Source organism: Phacochoerus africanus, chromosome 1, assembly GCF_016906955.1.
Source record: "Phacochoerus africanus isolate WHEZ1 chromosome 1, ROS_Pafr_v1, whole genome shotgun sequence".
In the NCBI taxonomy this organism is placed as follows: Eukaryota; Metazoa; Chordata; class Mammalia; order Artiodactyla; family Suidae; genus Phacochoerus; species Phacochoerus africanus.
In genome coordinates, this window is record NC_062544.1 from 277,423,487 (window position 1) to 277,443,770 (window position 20,284).

The 20,284-nt window shown below is 42.2% G+C and overlaps 1 protein-coding gene across 2 annotated transcripts in view; it reads left to right on the forward strand.

Moving 5' to 3' along the window:
• Positions 1–20,284, forward strand: part of ITSN1 (intersectin 1) — a 235,828-nt gene that overhangs the window by 135,602 nt on the left and 79,942 nt on the right. For both annotated transcript variants that reach the window (XM_047795839.1, XM_047795833.1), the window contains exons 17-19: positions 9,722–9,849; positions 14,030–14,259; positions 16,705–16,826. In XM_047795839.1, the coding sequence (XP_047651795.1) occupies positions 9,722–9,849; positions 14,030–14,259; positions 16,705–16,826 (480 nt within the window). The remainder of the gene's footprint in view (positions 1–9,721; positions 9,850–14,029; positions 14,260–16,704; positions 16,827–20,284) is intronic.

Here is a 20,284-nt window from a genome sequence, read left to right on the forward strand (position 1 = left end):
GTGTCACACCTGAAATATATAGTGGTTCCCAGGCTAGGGGTCTAATCGCAGTTGTAGCCGCCAGCCTTCAACACAGCCACAGCAACATGGGATCCAAGCCGCATCTGCAACCTACACACAGCTCAGGGCAATGCCGGATCCTTAACTCAACTCAGCGAGACCAGGGATCAAACCTACGTCCTCATGGATACTAGTCAGTTTCCTTCCTGCTGAGCCGCAACAGGAACTCCCCATTTTATCCTTTTAGAAAAGGCTTTTTACCCCCATGCATTTTAATGGGCATTTACGTTAGAGATGTGATGTTCATGTTTTCCTAAAATGATCCCAGGACATAAGTGTCTTTCTATTTTATCAGCCCAAACCAAAAAATACTTGAAAAAGGAGATAATGAGTAAGAATGGCTTTTGTAGGTCTATTAAAAAGATATTGAAGGTTTTGTGCTAGAATTCTCAGTTGATATAGCCTTTGTGTTTTTCTGCCGTTTTTGTGAAGGGTAAATTTTAGTGTTTTGATGATCAGTTGAGGAATTTGAGCAATGATTTGACCAGTGACTTAATAAGTGATTTCCTTAGTAATTAATTGCTAGTGTGAATTAACACTTCTTAAAGTAGTTTTAATGCATTGGGCCAAATTTGTTTACCAAGTCTTCTGCTTTTAAAATGTATTCTATGGAGTTCCCCTCGTGGCTCAGCAGAAACAAATCTGACTAGTATCCATGAAGACACAGGTTTGATCCCTGGCTTCGCTCAACAAGTTAAGGATCCAGTGTTGCCGTGAGCTGCGGTATAGGTTGCAGATGTGGCTTGGATCCCACATTGCTGTGGTGTAGGCTGACAGCTAATCTGATTCGACCTGGGAACTTCCATATGCTGCAGGTGCAGCCCTAAAAAAAATTATCAATTATCTATGACTTTTCTCTTTGTATCTCATTTTCAGGAAAATCACAACTCAATATTTCTTGAAGACTTTTTGTGCCTAAAGGGCACATAGAATCATCCTGATAATTAAATGTTTTTTTATATACATTGCTTACCTATAGGTATAAAATTATGGTTCTAACAGGGGTAAATACCATTACTAGTAGGGAGTTTCTGGATAGCAGCACATGGCCGCACCTTGCCCTTGACAATGTAACTAGTTACTGAAACAGTTTTCTTTGGCTCTGATAGCTCAGGATTCCATATTTCATTATCCTAACTATGGTACAGAGCAGCACCACAAAGTGCAGCTTATAGTTTTCAGGGCTCCATTGTCAGCCACCAAATAAAGAGAATCCACACAGTGAGGCTAGATGTCGTGTTTCATGTTGGCAAGTTGAGTCCTTGTTAGTGCCGCTCTGGTCACTGTGTGCTGGACAAGCCTTAGTGTGCATGGCCTTTACTTTGGAGCATTTCTTTCTTCCAGTCAGTGGCAATGGAGGAGGCAGTGTTGCAGTGCCTGGCAGTTCTCCTGGGCTGCGTCCTCCACTTAAGACTTCTTTCTAAAGGTCTCCATGCCCTACCCAGGCAATGCACGTCTTTCTCAGCTCTGTGCTTTAGTTTCCCCCATGCAGATGAGTGTTCAGTATCTAACAGAGCATTTGCAGTGAAGTGTTAAGCCTTCTTTATCAAAGTTAATGATGATTAGTAATTATAAATTGTGGAGTAGGAGTGAATCTTTCCTCTTGACAAATTGTATGTGTGTGTGTATGTGTGTGTGTGTGTGTGTGTGTGTGTTGGAAGCTCTAAATTACAAGCTGGGTAGGGTACTGTATATTGTAGTCTTTATAACAAGCATATTTAAAATCATTGAATTTGCCACGTGGCTGCAAAATTTGAAAACCAACCCTTAGTCATTACTTGGGTCGATATGCATAGTTTCATTATCAGATAGTGCAGTCAGTATCCTATGCCAAAAGCGGTTAGCATTTTATTTCTTAGAAAAATGCAAGTATTTAGGACTCATTCAGAATGAAGAATTATGTTCCTTAATATACTTGGGAGGTCTGAGCTTCTTAAATGAGACCCAAGAAGCTGTTGGAAATATCAGTTCTCCCTGTAATGATACCTGTCCTACACATTGCTCCTAGGAACTGAATTGTTGTTGAAATGAGAATGCCAGTTATAGTAAATAAGGTTTTTGGCTTAACAAAGGCTTTTATGGTCTTGGTTTTAGACGCTTGCTTTCATGGCAGGCTCATTCATTATGAAGGCAGTGAAAGGCAAAATGTTTAGCAACCAGGGGAGAAAAGAAAAGAAAAGAGCTGGAGAAGGAACTGCAGAACAGAATGAGAAGTCAGGAAAAAAATGCATGTGAAGGGAAACAAGGAAGGAAGGAAAAAGACCCAGAAAGAGGAATTGCAGAGACAGCAAGAGAAGTCAGTGTGAACTCAGACCACAGCGTTACTTTCTCGTATGAGTAACGTTTGGCTGTTTCATGGTTTGCTGTCTTATTTTGTTCAAGATGAAATTTTATTTTTACTGGTATGATCCTTTTGAAAAGTCCTCTAATGCCCAGAAGTAATAAAATGCTCTAACTCTGATTCAGTGCACTTGTGATTGTGGAAACTTTACACAGATTCCTTAAAGTGGGAAAAATAATTAGAACACTTCCAAGACTCAGAATAGTTAACAGACATCGGGTATTAGATTCTGTGCCTTCCCAGTAGGCTTGTTTGGTTGGTGGGTTGAGTTTTTTTTGCATTTTGAGGTTTTAAAAAATACTTAACAAAGGGTGATTTAGGGGAGGGAAAATAGCAGAACTCAGTCTTTTGAAAAAAGTGTTTTCTTTTTGTACTGTCTTCTTTAGCCAAACCCCTTGATGGTTTTATCTTTTAGAAGACATGCACATAAAACAGTGGGGGTATTGCTTTATAAATAAAGCCGAGACATTTGGGGAAAACTCAGATTTTTCAGGACAAAAATGGAGTTAATTTTCTCTTTCTGGGAATATAAGGGTATCTAGCAGAAACCCTTGGGAGACATAGGAGGAGTTTCTTAGTTAGCTGGTTTTTTTTTTTAATTTATTTTTTATTGCTCAAATGAATTTATCACATCTGTAGTTGTGTAATGATCATAACAATCTGATTTCACAGGATTTCCATTAAGTAGCTGTTTCTGTTGCAGAAAGGATAGGGTTTTCTAGCTCTTCTCCCCTTTTCTGTCTACCTGTCCCTTCCCCCCTTCACAGATGCACAAACCTACGCGCGCGCACACACACACCCACACACACACACACACACCAATTCTTTCCTCCTTGGTTCTCCCGTAGCCCTTACGATACACTGACTACCAGCTTGTGCCATTGCAAATTGGACTTGCCATTTGTTTGGATACTGGCCTCAGATTTAGAAGCTTTTTTTTTTTTTTTTTTTAGGGCCGCATGTGTGGCATATGGAAGTTCCAGGCTAGGGGTCGAATTGGAGCTGCAGCTGCCACCATAGCAACTTGGGATCCAAGCCGCATCTTTGACCTACAGCACAGCTCACAGCAGTGCCGGATCCTTAACCCACTGAATGAGGCCGAAGATTGAACCTGCACCCTAGGGGTCGAACCTACAACCTTGTGGTTCCTAGTCAGATTCGTTAACCCCTGAGCCACGACGGGAACTCCCATCTTACAGAGGAGTAAACAGAGGCTTAGAGAACCACCTGCCAATTGAGCTCCTTCTTTAGCAAGCTGACCCCCAGGAACAGGGAGGGTCTGGAGGCTTGGAGATCCCTGGCATTCACTGAAATTTTTTGTGGAAGGCAGGAGCGATTCCAGCTGAGTGTCTTTAGTGGAGTGTAGGGGAAAATATAAATAAAATAAAAGCACTTCTAGGAGTTCCCATTGTGGCTCAGCAGTAACAAACTGGATTAGTATCCATGAGGATGTGGGCTTGATCCCTAGCCTTGCTCAGTGGGTTAAGAATCCAGCATTGCCGTGAGCTGTGGTGTAGGTCGCAGATGTGACTTGGATCCTGCATCGCTGTGGCTGTGGTGTAGGCCAGCAGCTGTAGCTCCAGTTTGACCCCTAGCCTGGGAACTTCCATATGCTGCTGTAGGTTAGGTTCTAAAAAGCAAAAACAAAAACAAGCAAACAAAAAAGCCCTCTTGCTTATGACTTGCTGTAGGTATTAGGTCTAGACAAAACAAACACTTGAAATTTCTGATGCTGGTACCTAGATCAGTTTCTGAGGAGGTCAGTTTCATATTAACAGCATCAAGATGGTGATAAATCTAAAAGATGTGTCCTACACGATTTTATCGTTCTGATTTATAGTGTTATGTTCGTGAAATTCTGGTGATTAATCAAGGTATGTTCGGTTTTGTCTTTCTTTTCCCTGAGATAGCCTGAGATAAATACCAGAAATAGCCTGAGATAAATACCAGAAGCCGAGTAATCTTTCAAACAAGCTAGATGACCAAATTAGCCATCATTGCTAGTCTTTCATAGGCACCCCCTTACTGCTGTTTGTTTTTTTTCTCTCTTCACCAGCCGTTATACAAAATATTTATGAAAAGGAATGCCATACGTATTGTTCAGGTGGATAATTCTTTATAATTCATGTAATATCCCTTCATTTATTTTTGAGTGTTTCTAAGATGCAAGTGAAGGAGAAACAGTCACAGTTTTTTAATCAAGCGATTCTGTGCCACTTGCATAGCAATAGAACAACCGTCTTTAGTGGACTTGAAAGTGAGCCATATTTCTCGGGGCAAAAAAATGGGATCTTCTTGAGCATTCAATTTGTCAAGCATATTGCTTTTGAAATACTTGGGCCGTGTGCCACAGAATGTCCCAAGATGTTTTATGGTGCAAATATCTTAATTCTTTAGGGGAAATAAGAGACTGTTCTCCCCTTGGTTGAAGGAAGAAAGTTAAAGCAAGCTGATTTTCATTTATCTTAACTAATACAAGACAGAATCTTTATTTGCCAGTCATTTTTTTATTATGGTTCATAATTTTCTGTATTTGATCCAACATCCCTTTGAGAATCAAATAAAAGCTAAGAGCTTTCTCAGCAAGAAAAATGCCCAGATACTCCAGTTTGCATGTAATTTCATAGTGTTCACAGAGCCAAAGGTTATTCTAGACCCTAGATAAGAAACTCTGCTCTGTCATAGAATTCTGTAGATATTATTGGTGAAAAAAAAAATCTTATTTAAATTTATATATACTAATTATTTTATGGGAATTTTTCTTTTTCCCATGTGTTTGTTTGAAGCTAAAATATCTTGAATGCATGCTCAATTATTTATTTATTAAGAAGGTTGCTGTACTTTATTAGGAGACAGTATTAAGCTCTGGTCCACTATATCCAGTGTAAAACATCACATCCTTGAATAGAACTTAGAAGAAAAACCAACCAAGCCGTATGTACACTCAGTACCATATTGCTAGACAAACATCCGGCCAATAAATTGATGATTGCAGAGTTACTGATTTTAGAAAAAAGTGAGTTAATTTAATTTAATTTTATTTTTTTGCTTTTTAGGGTCACACCCTTGGAGGTTCCCAAGCTAGGGGTCTAATCGGAGCTACAGCTGCCAGCCTATGCTGCAGCCACAGTGATAGCAATGCAGGATCCTAGCCACGCCTGCAACCTACACCACAGCTCACGGCAATGCTGGATCCTTAACCCACTGAGCAAGGCCAGGGATCGAACCCACAACCTTATGGTTCCTAGTTGGATTTGTTTCGGCGGCACCATGAGGGGACCTCCATTAAAAAAAAAAAAAAGAGTGAGTTAATTTTAGAAAGAGCCACAAGCAAGCTGCTCAGATATGATTCGTAGTAATTTCTTCCGCTATTTTTATCTTAGTTATGATAGAGCAATAACTGTGACAAGTTAACAGAATTTGCAGGGTCACTTAAATCAGGTTGATCACCCGGAGAGTTGATACAATTTGTGTGGGGAAGGTTTTCTTACCGTCTCCTCCCACTAGTTCTCTCATTTCCTACGTAAAGAAAGAATTTAATGACACCGGATGTATTTGTCACCTGAAAAATGTTTTCCCTGAAAGAATTCAAAGGCAATTTTATTTATTTATTTATTTACTCATTCATTCATTCATTCATTCGTTCATGCACATTAGAGTATAGTTGATTTACAGTGTGGCGTCAGTTTCTGCTGTGCAGCGTAGTGACCCAGTCATACATACATACATTCTATTTCTCATACTGTCTTCTATCATGTTCTCTCCCAAGAGACTGGATATAGTTGGCTTTGCTGTACAGCAGGGACTCCCTGCTTATTCATTCTCAATGTAATAGCTTGCATCTACCAACTCCAAACTCCCCATCCATCCCACTTCCTCCCCTCTCCCCCTAAAAGCAACTTTTAAATAACTATACTTGTACTTGAACAAGTATTCCACAGTATTGAAGAGGAGCCCGGGAGCAGTGCAGCCCTCTGCGCCCACGTGAAAGGCCCCAGGGCCCCACAGGCCCTTGTCACGCACAGGAAGGCAAATGGGTAGCTAGTTTTCAGTACGCAGTCTTTCATGCTGTAGATTGCCTTTTCAGAAGTTCAGCTTTTAAAAAAAAAAAAAAAAGGAATCAACGTAAGGAAACATACATTTTCTGCTTTTTTTTGGTTCCTGGCATCTTAAGCTCCCGAGTCCAAGAAGAGAGAGGAAGACCCAGAATGCCTTCCAGTTCCTGGTGCCTTCATTTCTTATACTTGATTGTGTGCATCTGAGCAGCATTTGACTTGAATGAAGGAAATGATAGAAAAACTTTGCAGTCTTCAAATCTGCCGATGATCATAGGATGTCAGAGCCTTCTGTTACCTCGTTTGACATCTGTTATTTTATGGCTCCTGTAAACTCCATTTCCTTGGAGGTGCTTGAAGCTGCAGCTGATTTAGACAGTTCCAAAGATAGGGTCAGCCTCTCCTCTAACTCTGCTACTCAGAAATAACTGGGCTTTCAAGATTTTTAAATGTCTTCCTTCATGTATTTGATACACTTAAACACTGTTTTGAAACTATCTCACTTAGTGTGATCCCCCCGCCCCATAGATTCTCCTTCTTCTTTTTTTTTTTTTTTTTGTGTGTGTGTGTGTGTGTGTCTTTTTAGGGCCACACCCACAGCATAGGGATGTTTCCAGGCTAGGGGTTGAATTGGAGCTGTAGCCTCCAGCCTACACCACAGCCACAGCAACGCCAGATTTGAGCCGTGTCTGCAACCTACACCATAGCTCATGGCAGTGCTGGATCCTTAACCCACTGAGCGAGGCCGGAGAGTGAACCTGCATCCTTATGGATGCTAGTCAGATTTGTTTCCACTGAACCATGATGGGAACTCCTCCCCATAGATTCTTTTTTTTTTTTTTTGTCTTTTTGTCTTTTTAGAGCTGTACCTGAGGCATATGGAGGTTCCCAGGCTAGGGGGTCGAATTGGAGCCACAGCTGCCAGCTTACACCACAGCCTCAGCCACTGAGTGAGGCCAGGGATTGAACCCGAGCCCTCGTGGATGCTAGGCGGGTTCATTAACCACTGAGCCACAACAGGAACTCATGATTCTTTAAACTCACTTCTATTGCTTTTCATATTATAGTGCCTCATAATATGTTGCTAGCTTTATTTTCATCTGTCTTGACTTTGTGTCCGGTAATTATGGATCTATAAATTAATATCCAAGGAGTTCCCCAGTGGCCTCATGGTTAAGGATCTGGCTTTGTCACTGCTGTAGCTTGGATTCAGTCCCTGCCCCGAACCCACATCCTCATGGATACTAGTTGGGTTCATTTCCACTGAGCCACAACGAGAACTCTAGCTTTTAGATTTTTAAACTTCTGACTTAAATACCTTGAATATCCTAACTACACTTTGTTTTCAGTAACTTGCTAAGGAAATTTCTATTATTCCTATGGTAGTATCAAATGGAATCAGATCCAAAGTGGGGATCCAGTTACAGCTCTTTACTTTCAACTTATTGCTGGTTTAGTTTGGGGCAGCTGATCGCTTCTCATGTCTTTAGTGAGAAAAGATACTGCAGAAGAGGTCTGATGTGAAGGAAAATAGACCCTGGTGGGGGGGGACTCTAGAATGTAGAGCAGAGGGATGTCGTTTTGTTCTTAAGCAGCATATTGTAAGACGGAGGTGAGGTTGTAATGGTTTGAGGGGAGGGAGTGTGTATATCTTCAAAGCCCATGAAGGTTGATGTTATTATCAAAAGAATCTTGCAGTTCCAGCTGTGGCACAGTGGGTTGAGAATCTGACTGCAGGAGTTTCCGTCGTGGCACAGCAGAAATGAATCTGACTAGGAACCATGAGGTTGTGGGTTTGATCCCTGGCCTCTCCCAGTGGGTGAGGATCCAGCATGGCCATGAGCTGTGGTGTAGGTCGCAGATGTGGCTCAGATCTGGTATGGCTGCAGCTGTGGCATAGGCCGGCAGCTATAGCTCCAATTGGACCCCTAGCCTGGGAACAGAACCTCCATATGCTGTGAGTGTGGCCCTAAAAAGCAAAAAAAAAAAAAAAAAAAAAAGAAGAAGAAGAAGAATCTGACTTCGCGCACGCACACAAATAAAACAAAAAGCGAGTTCCCATTGTGGCACAGTGGAAATGAATCCGACTAGTATCCATGAGGATGTAAGTTCGATCCCTGGCCTTGTTCAGTGGGTTGAGGATCCAGTGTTGTGGCTCCTGCATTGCTTTGGCTGTGGTCTAGGCTGGCAACTGCAGCTCCAACTTGGCCTCTAGCTTGGGAGCTTCCATATGCTATGGGTGCAGACCTAAAAAAGCAAAAAAGAATCTGACTGCTGCAGCTCAGGTCACTGTGGAGGTGCAGTTTCAATCCCTGGCCTGGCACAGTGGGTGAAGGGTCTGTAGGTCTCAGGTGCAGCTTGGATTCAGTCCCTGCCCCAAGATATTCCATATGTCTCAGGTGAGGACATTAAAAAAAAAAGAACCTTAAGGTTTCATTCATGATCATCCTCATGTCTTTTCTTTTTTTTTTTTTTTTAAGGGCCACACCTGAGGCATATGGATGTTCCCACGCTAGGGGCTGAATTGGAGCTGCAGCTGCTAGCCTATGCCACAGCCACAGCAACGCCAGATCCAAGCCACATCTGTAACCTATGCACCTGTGCTGCAGCTTGCAGCAGCACTGGATCCTTAGCCCACTGAGCAAGACCAGGGCTTGAATCCACATCCTTATGGATATTAGTCAGGTTCTTGGTGGTGGTGGTGGGTGTTTGGTTGGTTTTTGGCTGCCCTGAGGCATATGGAATTCCTGAGCTAGGGATCAGATTTGAGCCACAGTTGGGACCCAAGGCACAGCTGTGGCAATGCTCTATCCTTAACCCACCATGCCGGGCTGGGGATCAAACCTGCATCCCAGCGCTCCCAATATGCCGCCAATTTCTTTGCACCACAGCTAGAAGCAGGAACTACTAGTTGGGTTCTTAATCCACTGAGCCACAGTGGGAACTCCACCGTGTCTTAAAATTAGTTGGTTCCATTGTTGTCACTAAGTCTGGAACTGTGTAGTTTCTCTAATGCTTGTCCCTCGCAGATGCCTTCTGAAGCCCCTCAGGGACCATGATACAGTGTTAAGGCTCTCAAAAATATGATCAGTCCTGTCAACGCATAGAGTGATTTGAAGTTCTCCAAATTAACATTTTTCAAACCTGAAGCGTTATCGCCTATGTGGCTGGGCTTCCCCCCCCTCGGAAACGTTGCATGTTGATAAACAGTGGAAATGCCCATCGGCGCGTGTCGTTACACACACGGTTTCTTGGTTATTTACAGGAGCTCCGAGAAATCCATAATAAGCAGCAACTCCAAAAACAGAAGTCCATAGAGGCTGAACGACTGAAACAGAAAGAACAAGAGCGAAAGATCATAGAATTAGAAAAGCAAAAAGAAGAAGCCCAAAGGTGAGTCTTTTCTGTGGCTCACGGACCCATCTGGAAGGCACTTGGAGTATTTACTGTTCTTTGCCGGGCTTCTCCAGATACACTGTATATACGCGTGTGTTAGTGCAAACACATGCATATATAAATCTTTGCCTGTATAAATACCCCCTGAAGTTTCTGATGAGTTCCCAGAGCTCTCTCAGGCTATGGCTGTGTAGATAAATGGACTTATACAGGGAAATTTGGACCACTTGGGATGCTCATTTGCATGCCAATACCAAAATACGTTTCCAGTTCACAGCCTTTTAATAACAGTGGCCCTCTGAGTCCTGGGTTTGAAATCAAAGTCCCCAAGGTCCCTGGCCGTATACGGTGGGTTTCTTCAGTTGGCCTGACCGCGTGCCATTTTTTCAACCGCAAATTAAACTTGAGCACAAATGGAGAAAAAAGTACTCTTGCTGCTGAGGACACAGATGCATTTTTGTTTTGGTTTTGTTTGAATATTTGTCTTTGTAATCTTTCATTTTTATTTGTTACGTTTGTAGGAGATTGTAGAAATGTATCGCTTAACTTTTGGTGTGTCTGATTTCGTTATTGGATATTTTGTTTTTTCCGCTTCAAATTGGTTTTAGAGTCCTAAGAAATAAAAAGAATCAAATATCCCAATAATATACAGTAAATTCGAAAAACTGGTTATTGAAATCAGATGAAAAAGATGAAGAAATAGATACTTTAGGCAAGTCATTGACTTTTACTGGGCTGAACTCAGTTTAACTGCCAAGGTGCACTTTACGCTTTTGTTATGAGTGCATACTAGTATTTTGTTTTTTTGTTTTTTCATGCCTGTGTGTTGGTAACTAGGTTTGCAAACCAATTTACAGGACTATTTTATGGTTTTCTTTGGGGGTAGGTTTAGGACCATGTCCCAAGGAATAATTCCTTGGGTGTGTTGATTAGCTCCAACTCCATTCTTTTCTTTTTTTCTTTTTTCTTTTGCTTTTTAGGGCCACACCTTCGGCATATGGAGGTTCCTAGGCTAGGGGTTGAATCAGAGCTACAGCTGCCGGCCACAGCCGTAGACACAGCAACTTGGGATCCAAGCTGCATCTGCGACCTACACCACAGCTCGCTGCAACACCAGATCCTTAACCCACTGAGCGAGGCCAGGGATCGAACTTGAAACCTCATGGTTCCTAGTCAGATTTGTTTCCACTGCACCACTACAGGAACTCCCTCCATTCTTTTTTTATTGTCAAAGTTTATTATTTACAATGTACTGCCCCGGAGTTTTGCATTCCTTCAGAGTTGAAATAAACACACAGTGTCATGGTACAGAAAGTCTCAATTTTCTGCTTACAGTTTTATGATAAATAGTACCCAGAATTTAACTTCAGAAATTACATGGTTATGTGCTTTTATAAATGATGATCTTGGAAGTTCCCTTGTGGTGCAGCAGGTTAAGATCTGACGTTACTGCAACTGCAGTATGGAGTCAGTCCCTCCCCCAGGAATTGCCACATGCCATGGGTGTGGCCATAAAAAAAAAGGCTGACCTTTATAAGATAATTTTATCGTGGTTTTGTTGTTGTTGTTGTTACGAATAACAATCTCCCTACCCCTCCAAAAAAAGTTTTTTATGCTTTTTTTCTCTCTCTCTTTTTTTTCTTTTTCTTTTTTTGGCTGTCCTGAGGCATATGGAGTTTCTGAGCCAGGGCCACAGTCAAGACCTAAGCCACAGCTGTGACAATGCTGGATCCTTAACCCACTGTACCAGGCCGGGGATCGAACCCGTGTCCCACTGCTCCCAAGATGCCACTGCCGATCCTGTTGTGCCACAGCAGGAACTCCTTTTATGCTTTCTTAAAAGATGTTTTGAAAATTGTAAGTGAAATGCTTCAGATTTAAATTAAAAAGAATTCTACTGGGAGTTCCCATCTTGGCACAGCGGAAATGAATCCGACTAGGAACCATGAGGTTGCGAGTTTGATCCCTGGCTTCGATCAGTGGGTTAAGGATCCGGCATTGCCATGAGCTGTGGTGTAGGTGGCAGATTCAGCTCGGACCCCCCTTGCTGTGGCTGTGGTGTAGGCCAGAAGCTACAGCTCTGATTGGATCCCTAGCCTGGGAACCTCCATATGCTGCCGGTGTGGCCCTAAAAAGACAAAAGAAAAAAAAAAAAAAGAATTCTACTGCACTTAATCTTCACATTTATCCAGGGAGGAAATAAGTATAATATTTTAAAAATGGAGAATAGAAATTTTATTTGTTTATATTATGTTCCCTTGGCAGTTTCCTAATTCCAGGAGATGATGACCTGTGTGCATTAGTCACGTCACAGACCAGCAATTTAGGGTGTGGACTTGAGAACCAGGCTGCCTGGGTTATTCCTGCTTCTCTGTCATTATTCTTTGCAGAAAGCAGGTGATAATGGTAGGACCTCCCTACCTAGTATAAGGGTTAAAGTAGTGAACAAACGTGGAGGACTAGTTAATATTAGTGATACCAGTTCCTATTGCACATTAGTTTCACCTAAAGTATAATCACTTAAAGTATTTTCTGATTTTATAAAATATTATGGAATGAGGGAAAAATCATTTCCGGTCTTTTCTACAGATTTCGGGTTGATGCCATCAGACTTTCCAAGGCCTAGATTTAATTGCAGCTTATCTCTTTGTGTCAGCTCCTTCAGAAAACAAAGTAGTTGGATTCAGTAAAATATATAGAACCTGTCCCTTAGTAAGGGATGGTTACTACCTCAAGGGTTCAAAGTCACCTATTGCTTCCTGCTTCAGTTCTGTGGAGCTACTTGTGTGCAGGAAATGTGTGTGTCCCCTCAGTGATCCCATTGCTCATGGACCATTGTTGTGTTTTAAAGTTTATTTAAGTATAGTCAATTTGCAGTGTTAATTTCTGCTCTACAGCAAAGCAATTCATATATATGTGTGTGTGTGTTTATATTCTTTTTCATGTTTTTTTTTTTAATATGGTTTGTCATAAGATATTGAGTGTAGTTCCCTGTGCTGTACAGTAGGTAGGACCTTTCTGTTAATCCGTCCTATACATAATAGTTTGTGTCTGCTAATCCTAAACCCCCACCACCCTCTCCCCCTTGGCAACCACGAGTCTGTTTTGTGTCTGAGTCTGTTTCTGTTTTGTAGGTAAGTTTTTTATGGTTTTTTTTTCTTTGTTTTTTGTTTGTTTGTTGTGCTTTTTAGGGTCGCACCTGCAGCATCTGGAGTTCCCAGGCTAGGTCGAATCAGAGCTGCAGCTGCTGGCCGTAGCCACAGCCAAATCCACAGCAATGTGGGACCTGAGCCATGCCTGTGACCTATGCTGCAGCTCACGACAACGCCAGATCCTTAACCCACTGAGCAAGGCCAGGGGTCAAACCCACATCCTCATGGATACTAGTTGGGTGCTTTACTGCTGAGCCACAATGGGAACTCCTGTGTTATATTTTAGATTCCACATGTAATTGATATCACATGGCATTTATTTGTCTTTATCGTTCTGGCTTTGCTTAGTATGACAATCTCTAGGTCCATCCATGTTGCTGCAAATGGCATTATTTCATTCTTTTTTATGACTGACTAGTATTCTATTATGTGTGAGTGTGTGTGTGTGTGTGTGTGTGTGTGTGTTCCATTATGTGTGTGTGTGTATCTGTATATGTATGTATCACATCTTCTTTATCCATTCATCTCTGATGGGCATTTAGTTCGTTTCCATATCTTGGCTTTTGTATATAGTGCTGCTGTGAAATAAGGGGACGTGTATCTTTTCAAATTACAGCTTTGTCTGGATATATGCCCAGGAGTAGGATTGCTGGATCATAACCCACGGACTTACTTGCGCAGTATTTCATTTGCAGTGTTGCGTGTACATTCTCGTCATGAAAGCTACGTTCTTGTGTGTTTTACAGCTTTTCTTCTTGGCAGTTTTAAAATGAAGAACTGTTTTTGTTATTTTTCTAATCGCTTTGTCAGATAAATCAGAAATTTTCTTTCTGTGTTTCTCTAAATCCCATGACTTCCTTCTCCCTGAGCTCCTCCGTTTCGCTGATTCAGATCCCTCCATCTGAAGAACAGGGTCCCTTGATGTGTAGCACCCCATTGACTCGATGGAGCTCGTTGTGAAAAGAGCTCACGGCAGTGCTAACTGGGAGCTGCTTCCGTGCTGTAATCAGGCGTTTTGTTGACAGACGCGCTCAGGAGAGGGACCCGCCGTGGCTTGAGCACATGCACCCTGATGAGGAGCAGCCCCGGCCAAGAAAACCGCACGAGGAGGAAAAACTCAGAAGGGAGGAGAGCGTCAAAAAGAAGGACAGCGAGGAAAAGGGCAAACAGGACATGCAGGACAAGCTGAGTCGGCTTTTCCATCAACACCAAGAACCAGGGAAACCAGCGGTCCAGGCGCCCTGGTCCACCGCAGGTACGAGAGCAAGTGAGTTGGCTTTTGTTCCCCCAGATCCTCTTGGGAAACACCCCTGTCTCCTCAGGCTCCGTCTGGGCCCTGTGAATTGAGGTAAGAACATCAGTGTCTTTTTCGGGACAGAGCAGCTGTTCGTCCTCCAGCATCCTTGGGTGATGGTTAAGTTCTTCCGCCACCGTCCCAGCTTTTGGCCCCCTTAGGCTGGCATCCTGGTGTCCCCCGCGGCTAACCGTGGCATAAAGTTTCCTTCCAAGCCCCACTCTTACCGCCTGTATTCCAAATGGAGGTCATCACCTCTCCTGCAAAAAAGAACCTGCTGCTTCTCCGGTTTATTGTTTTCTCTGGGAATGTCTGTGTTTCAGCAGCAGGAAGTGGCACTTTTCCCCCACGCCTATACTGACATGTCTTCACTCTGATTTTATCTTGAAACTCTTTTTGGCCTTTGAACATGAGTTACCTCTTTATAAATACTGATAAATGAAAGATTTTAAAATAGGTCAAAAACGCTCCCTTATATCAGATACATACTGGGATATTTTTTTCTCATATGATATTGTGAAGCTAAGCAGATAGTACTTGGCCATCAAGGGGACTGCCTTTTCCTTTGGACGGCAAATGACAAATATTTATTTGCTTCCTGTTTGCCCGGTGGGCAGGGATGGGATTGAGGGTTCAGAGCTGGGGCTGCCACCTCACTGCTGCAGTTCTGGGAGTAAGACAGGCAGGTCATCAGACTCCCACAGGAGCCTGTGTGAAAGGAAGACAAACATACAGTTTGATTTTTTTTTTTTTTTCTGAAAAGAATTTCACCATTGCTTGACCTTAAGTTCCTAATGCGTCCTCCAGGTGTAAAATGAGGGCTTTTTGTCTCCTTCTGTCTGTGGGAAATTGTGCACATCATGCAATGCAAGATTATGCAAAGAGAGTACTTTCATGACTTTGCAGAGAAAATAGGTGTGTATCAAAATACTTGCCCCTCTTGGATAAAACAGTTCAGAGGGCTGTGATTAGTCATTACTAATCAGAATCCAAAGCATCCTCTCCTCATGTGGTCTTTGAAAAATTTTACTTCGTTTAAAGACTGAATTATTTTCATCTAGGGTCAGTCTTTAGGTTCATTTTTTTTTTCTCTAGGAAGTGTAATTCACCAGGAATTATTAGTAATAACATTCTTGGTGAAATCCGCACTTATTTATTTACTTTTTTGGCCATACATGCAGCATGTGGAAGTTCCCAGGCGAGGGATCGAACCCACACCATAGCTGCAACCTTTGCCACAGTGGCAGCAGTACCAGATCCTTAACCCGCTGCACCATTCGGGATCTTTTGGCCCTTTTGTTTGTTTGTTTGTTTTGGCTGCCGCGCAGCATATGGAGTTCCTAGGCCAAGGATCAGATTCGATCTGCTGTTGCAACCTACAGATGCAGCAATGCTGGATCCATAACCCACTATGCTGGCCTGGGATCAAACTTGTGTTCCTTACTGCAGAGATTCCTCTGACTCCATTGTGCCACCACAGGGACCCCACACTTACAGTTTTTGTTTTGTTTTGTTTTTTGTCTCTTGGGGCTGCACCTGCGGCATATGGACGTTCCCAGGGTAGGGGTCTAATCGAGCTGTAGCCACAAGCCTACACCACAGCCACAGCAATGTGCAATCCAAGCCTCGTCTGCAACCTACACCACAGCTCATGGCAACGCCAGATCTTTAACCCACTGAGTGAGACCAGGGATCGAACCCTTGTCCTTATGGATACTAGTCGGGCTCATTAACCACTGAGCCATGATGGGAACTCCAACACCCTTATATACCATTATGTTTTATATGACCATGTTGAGGGCCCAAAACATCAGTGTTTCCATGTCTTTCATTTGTGCATGTGTTTGTTTATATATCTGTTTATTCATGATTTTTATTAGTCTTTTTAAAAAATTTAGTTTACTGAAGTATATAGTTGGTTGACAGTGTTGTGTTTCCATGTTTTTACTCTGGAAAGTTAAAGTTGCACCCTCCCACATGAGCTGGGTGATTCAGATTTGGGTCACATTGGAACTGCTGCATGGTGCCAAACACCCTGCATCCGGGGAAGGCGGTCTTGATGCTTTACAGATGTGCACCGCTGGCGCCCAAGCCAGGAGGCAGAGAGCAGGCGTGGAAGGCAGCCTTCGCTGCATCAGCACCGGGGTGCCCTTTGTGTAGATTCCACTCGTGACCTCTCTCTGATGACTTGGAGTTGCTCTGGCTTCAGATTTATCTCGCCTTTGGTTTTAGAATCAGACACGTCCTCACTCTGTGTTCCAGAAATTCCTTGAATAGATGGAAATCATTCAGATGCTGAGACAGGCAGCAGAGGAGAGAGACGTCAGTGACTTGGCTTGTGTCATGCGTTTGAGTTCTACGCCACATTTTATTTTTGTTCCCTTCTCTTCCTTTTCTTGAAAACAGAAAAAGGCCCGCTTACAATTTCTGCCCAGGAGAATGTAAAAGTGGTGTATTACCGGGCACTCTACCCCTTTGAGTCCAGAAGTCACGATGAAATCACAATCCAGCCGGGAGATATTGTCATGGTAAGAAAGACTCCAGCGAAGGTGGAGTTTCTGTTGATGATTAGCATCTGTCCTCTTTTCCTATTTTATTTGACAGCTTTGAAATTGTTGGTGAGTGTGAAAGCCAGTATTGCAGCTTCAGGCTTCTTCCTTTTCTATTAGAAGGAGAAATGGCGTTTAAAAAGTAGCCTAATGATGACTTGAAAATAGAATTTTTACAGAAAATGGCTTCTGAACACAGCCTTGCATATTTTCACATCTCTAAAGCTCTGATAATTTCAGAGTTTAGGTTATTACTTGCATACTATAAATAGTCTTTCAGAAATAATTCTAAATGCAAAAAGTAGTTCTCCATGCAAAACCATTTTCAGAGTCACCAGTGGTAGCTTTTGTATCATTGGGCCAAAGTGTCTTTTTCTCCCCCTTTAATTGTGTAAATTTTGAGTCATATAAAGAGTAATGAATTAAATAGTTAATTTGCTTTCCTCCTCTGTAAATGAACAGATGAAAGCATGTATAGAGTTTGTCATGGCTTGCCTCCTTTAATTATAATAATAATAATAATTAAATATAATCTGATGACTGTAACGAAAACTATAGTAACCAGCTTGAGAAAGACTAAAGCAATGTGGTTGACCTAAATTATTTCCTAGAGGATAACAATAGTTCCTCCATCTAGTTATTAACTTAAGAGTTAAGAGTCTGAGAAGTCGTCAGACTTTGCATTACTCTTGGTTTTGTTTTCTTTTTCTTTTTTCTTTTTTTTTTTAATGGGGATGTTTCAGAATTTTTTTTAAAAAAACTATGAAAGTTAAGAATTGAGACAAACATGCTTCGCATGCTAAGACCTCATTCTTTGACATATAAAAGGGTGTTGTGCAGTCACTATAATCACTCATGCATTCGCCTTGCATTTATGCATCTGTGTGTAGAGTGTGTGACCTTTCATGGGCCCAAATATATAAAAAGAACAGTGGGCTTGGTCCTCAGAGAACTCCGTCTCCTCTCCCCTTGTTTTCTGATAGCTTTTTCTCTAGTTCTCAGGCATTGGAAATAAGAGAGTCACAGCCAATGGTCCATAATTTTTAAAAGTCAGCATCTCCTTAACAGTAATGAAACCCTCTTCCAATAATCCCCCTGCCTTCATTCATTCAGCCAAGAGTTTTGAGTGTCTGGACACCTGCCTCGCTCATTCTTTACAGAAAGAACTGCCGGTTTGTCTGGAGCATAGAGACACACTGCCCTGTATGGGAATAGTGTGACCCACGGTGGGATGGGTGCTCAGCTTCTTCCCATCGGTCTCTTTCCTCATGGCCCGAAGCTGCTCTGTTCCTCCTGCCTGGTCTTTGAAATTCTGTGCCCTTTAAAGCCAACTAATTCTAAATTATCTAAATACCATGCAGTAGCAGCAATCTAAGCATTATGAAGAGACAATACCACATGCCATAGTTGTTTTTCCTATCGTTTAAAAACAAAAAAAAAAAGTCTAACGGTTTTTTGAAACTGGATTTTGTTGCCACACCAAGATGCAGATAAGTAATGTTCTCTTCTTGAGAAAAGTGTTACAAAATGTTACGATGGGGAAATGTTACAGATGATCTCTATTTTAATGAGTCAATGTTGCTATTTTTTGGAAACATAGTCTTGTTATAATGATACTGAGTCCTTTGCCTCAAACTGGTTAGTTAAGCACCAGCCCCCCTAGAAAAATAGAGTGTAGATATACTGTGAGAATGAAACATTTCATTAAACATGTGTTTTGCCTTGCTTTCAAACCTTTGCTTTCCTGGTGGAGGTTAAAGGGGAATGGGTGAGTGTCACTGACTGTCAGGAAGTCTGCATCTTATTAAATGTTTTGTTCTCTTAAATCACTTTTATTCTGTGTAAGTACACATCTTTGGGTGTTGTCATAACAGTAAAATATGTTTTGAGTTTGTGTAGTAGGTTGTGCTTAAAATTAAAAAGGAAGAAGAGGAATTCCCATCGTGGCGCAGCGGGAAGGAATCTGACTAGGAACCATGAGGTTGCGGGTTCGATCCCCGGCCTCGCTCAGTGGGTTAAGGATCTGGCGTTGCCATGAGCTGTGGTATAGGTCATAGATGCGGCTCAGATCTGACATGGCTGAGGCCGTGGTGTAGGCCGGCGGCTACAGCTCCAATTAGACCCCTAGCCTGGGAACATCCATATGCCACGGGTGAGGCCCCACGAAGACAAAAAGAAAAAGGAAAAAAAAAAAAAGGAAGAGAAAGCTGTAAGAGCACTAGGTTTCTCTTTGCTAGCTTCCATGTAAGGATGAACTCGAAGGCTCCATATTGGCAGATTATTAGGTCAAGTCTCTGTCTCAGGTCAATGTCAAAAATAAGTTCCAAGTAGGTTAAACTTAAAGGATAAAACTCTTAAAAAAATTTTAAGGAGGATGTTGGAATAATTTTCTGGCTAAGAAATACCATTCTGAGTTAAAACCAGAAGCCAAAAATGGACAGATTTGACAGTACTAAAATTAAATCTCATAGATCACAAGATACGTAAGAGACACGGGTCACTCTCCATGTTAGCAAGACTCTGAAAAGTTAATAAAAAAGAAACCCACAACTTTTAACAGTTCGCTGAGGATGTAAAGAGAGATTCACAGATGATGAAAAGTAAATGATTTTTAAGATACACAAAAATATGCTTCTTTCTTTGGTGGTCAGAAAGATACAAATTTAGGAGTGCCTGTTGTGGCTCAGTGGTAACAAACCTGACTGGTATCCATAAAGATGTGGGTTCGATCCCTGGCCTCGCTCAGGAGGATAAGGATCTGGCATTGCCATGAGCTGTGGCGTAGGTCCCAGACGTGGCTCAATTCTGGCATTGCTGTGGCTGTGGCTTAGGCTGGCGATTGCAGCTCCAATTCAACCCCTAGCCTGGGAACTTCCATATGCCGTGAGTGCAGCCCTAAAAAGCAAAAAAAAAAAAAAAAGAGAGAGAGAGAGAGGGAGAGAAATACAAATTTAAATAATGAAATAGCGTTTTTGATTTCTCAGCTGAGCAAATTTCAAAGTTTGATAAAATCCAGTGTTGTCGGGAGCGGACGGAAGTGGGTGTAACATTCATTGTCAGCATGGTTGTTTAAATTTGCCAAGCCATTTGGAAGGCCATTTGACAATACCTATTCAGATGGAAAGTTCTCATTCCCCTTGATCAAGGAATTCTGTTATTCTCCCTTCTCTAGGCTGTTTTTGGCACATGCACAAATACATGTGTAAATGGATGTTCACTGCAGCATGGTTGGTAAAAGCAGAAAAGGAACAGCCCCATATCCACCAGGAAGAAACCGGTTTAAATCATTTATGGTATAGCTAAACAAAAAATGTAATAAATGGAGTTCCCGTCGTGGCGCAGTGGTTAACGAATCCGACTAGGAACCATGAGGTTGCGGATTCGGTCCCTGCCCTTGCTCAGTGGGTTAAGGGTCCGGCGTTGCCGTGAGCTGTGGT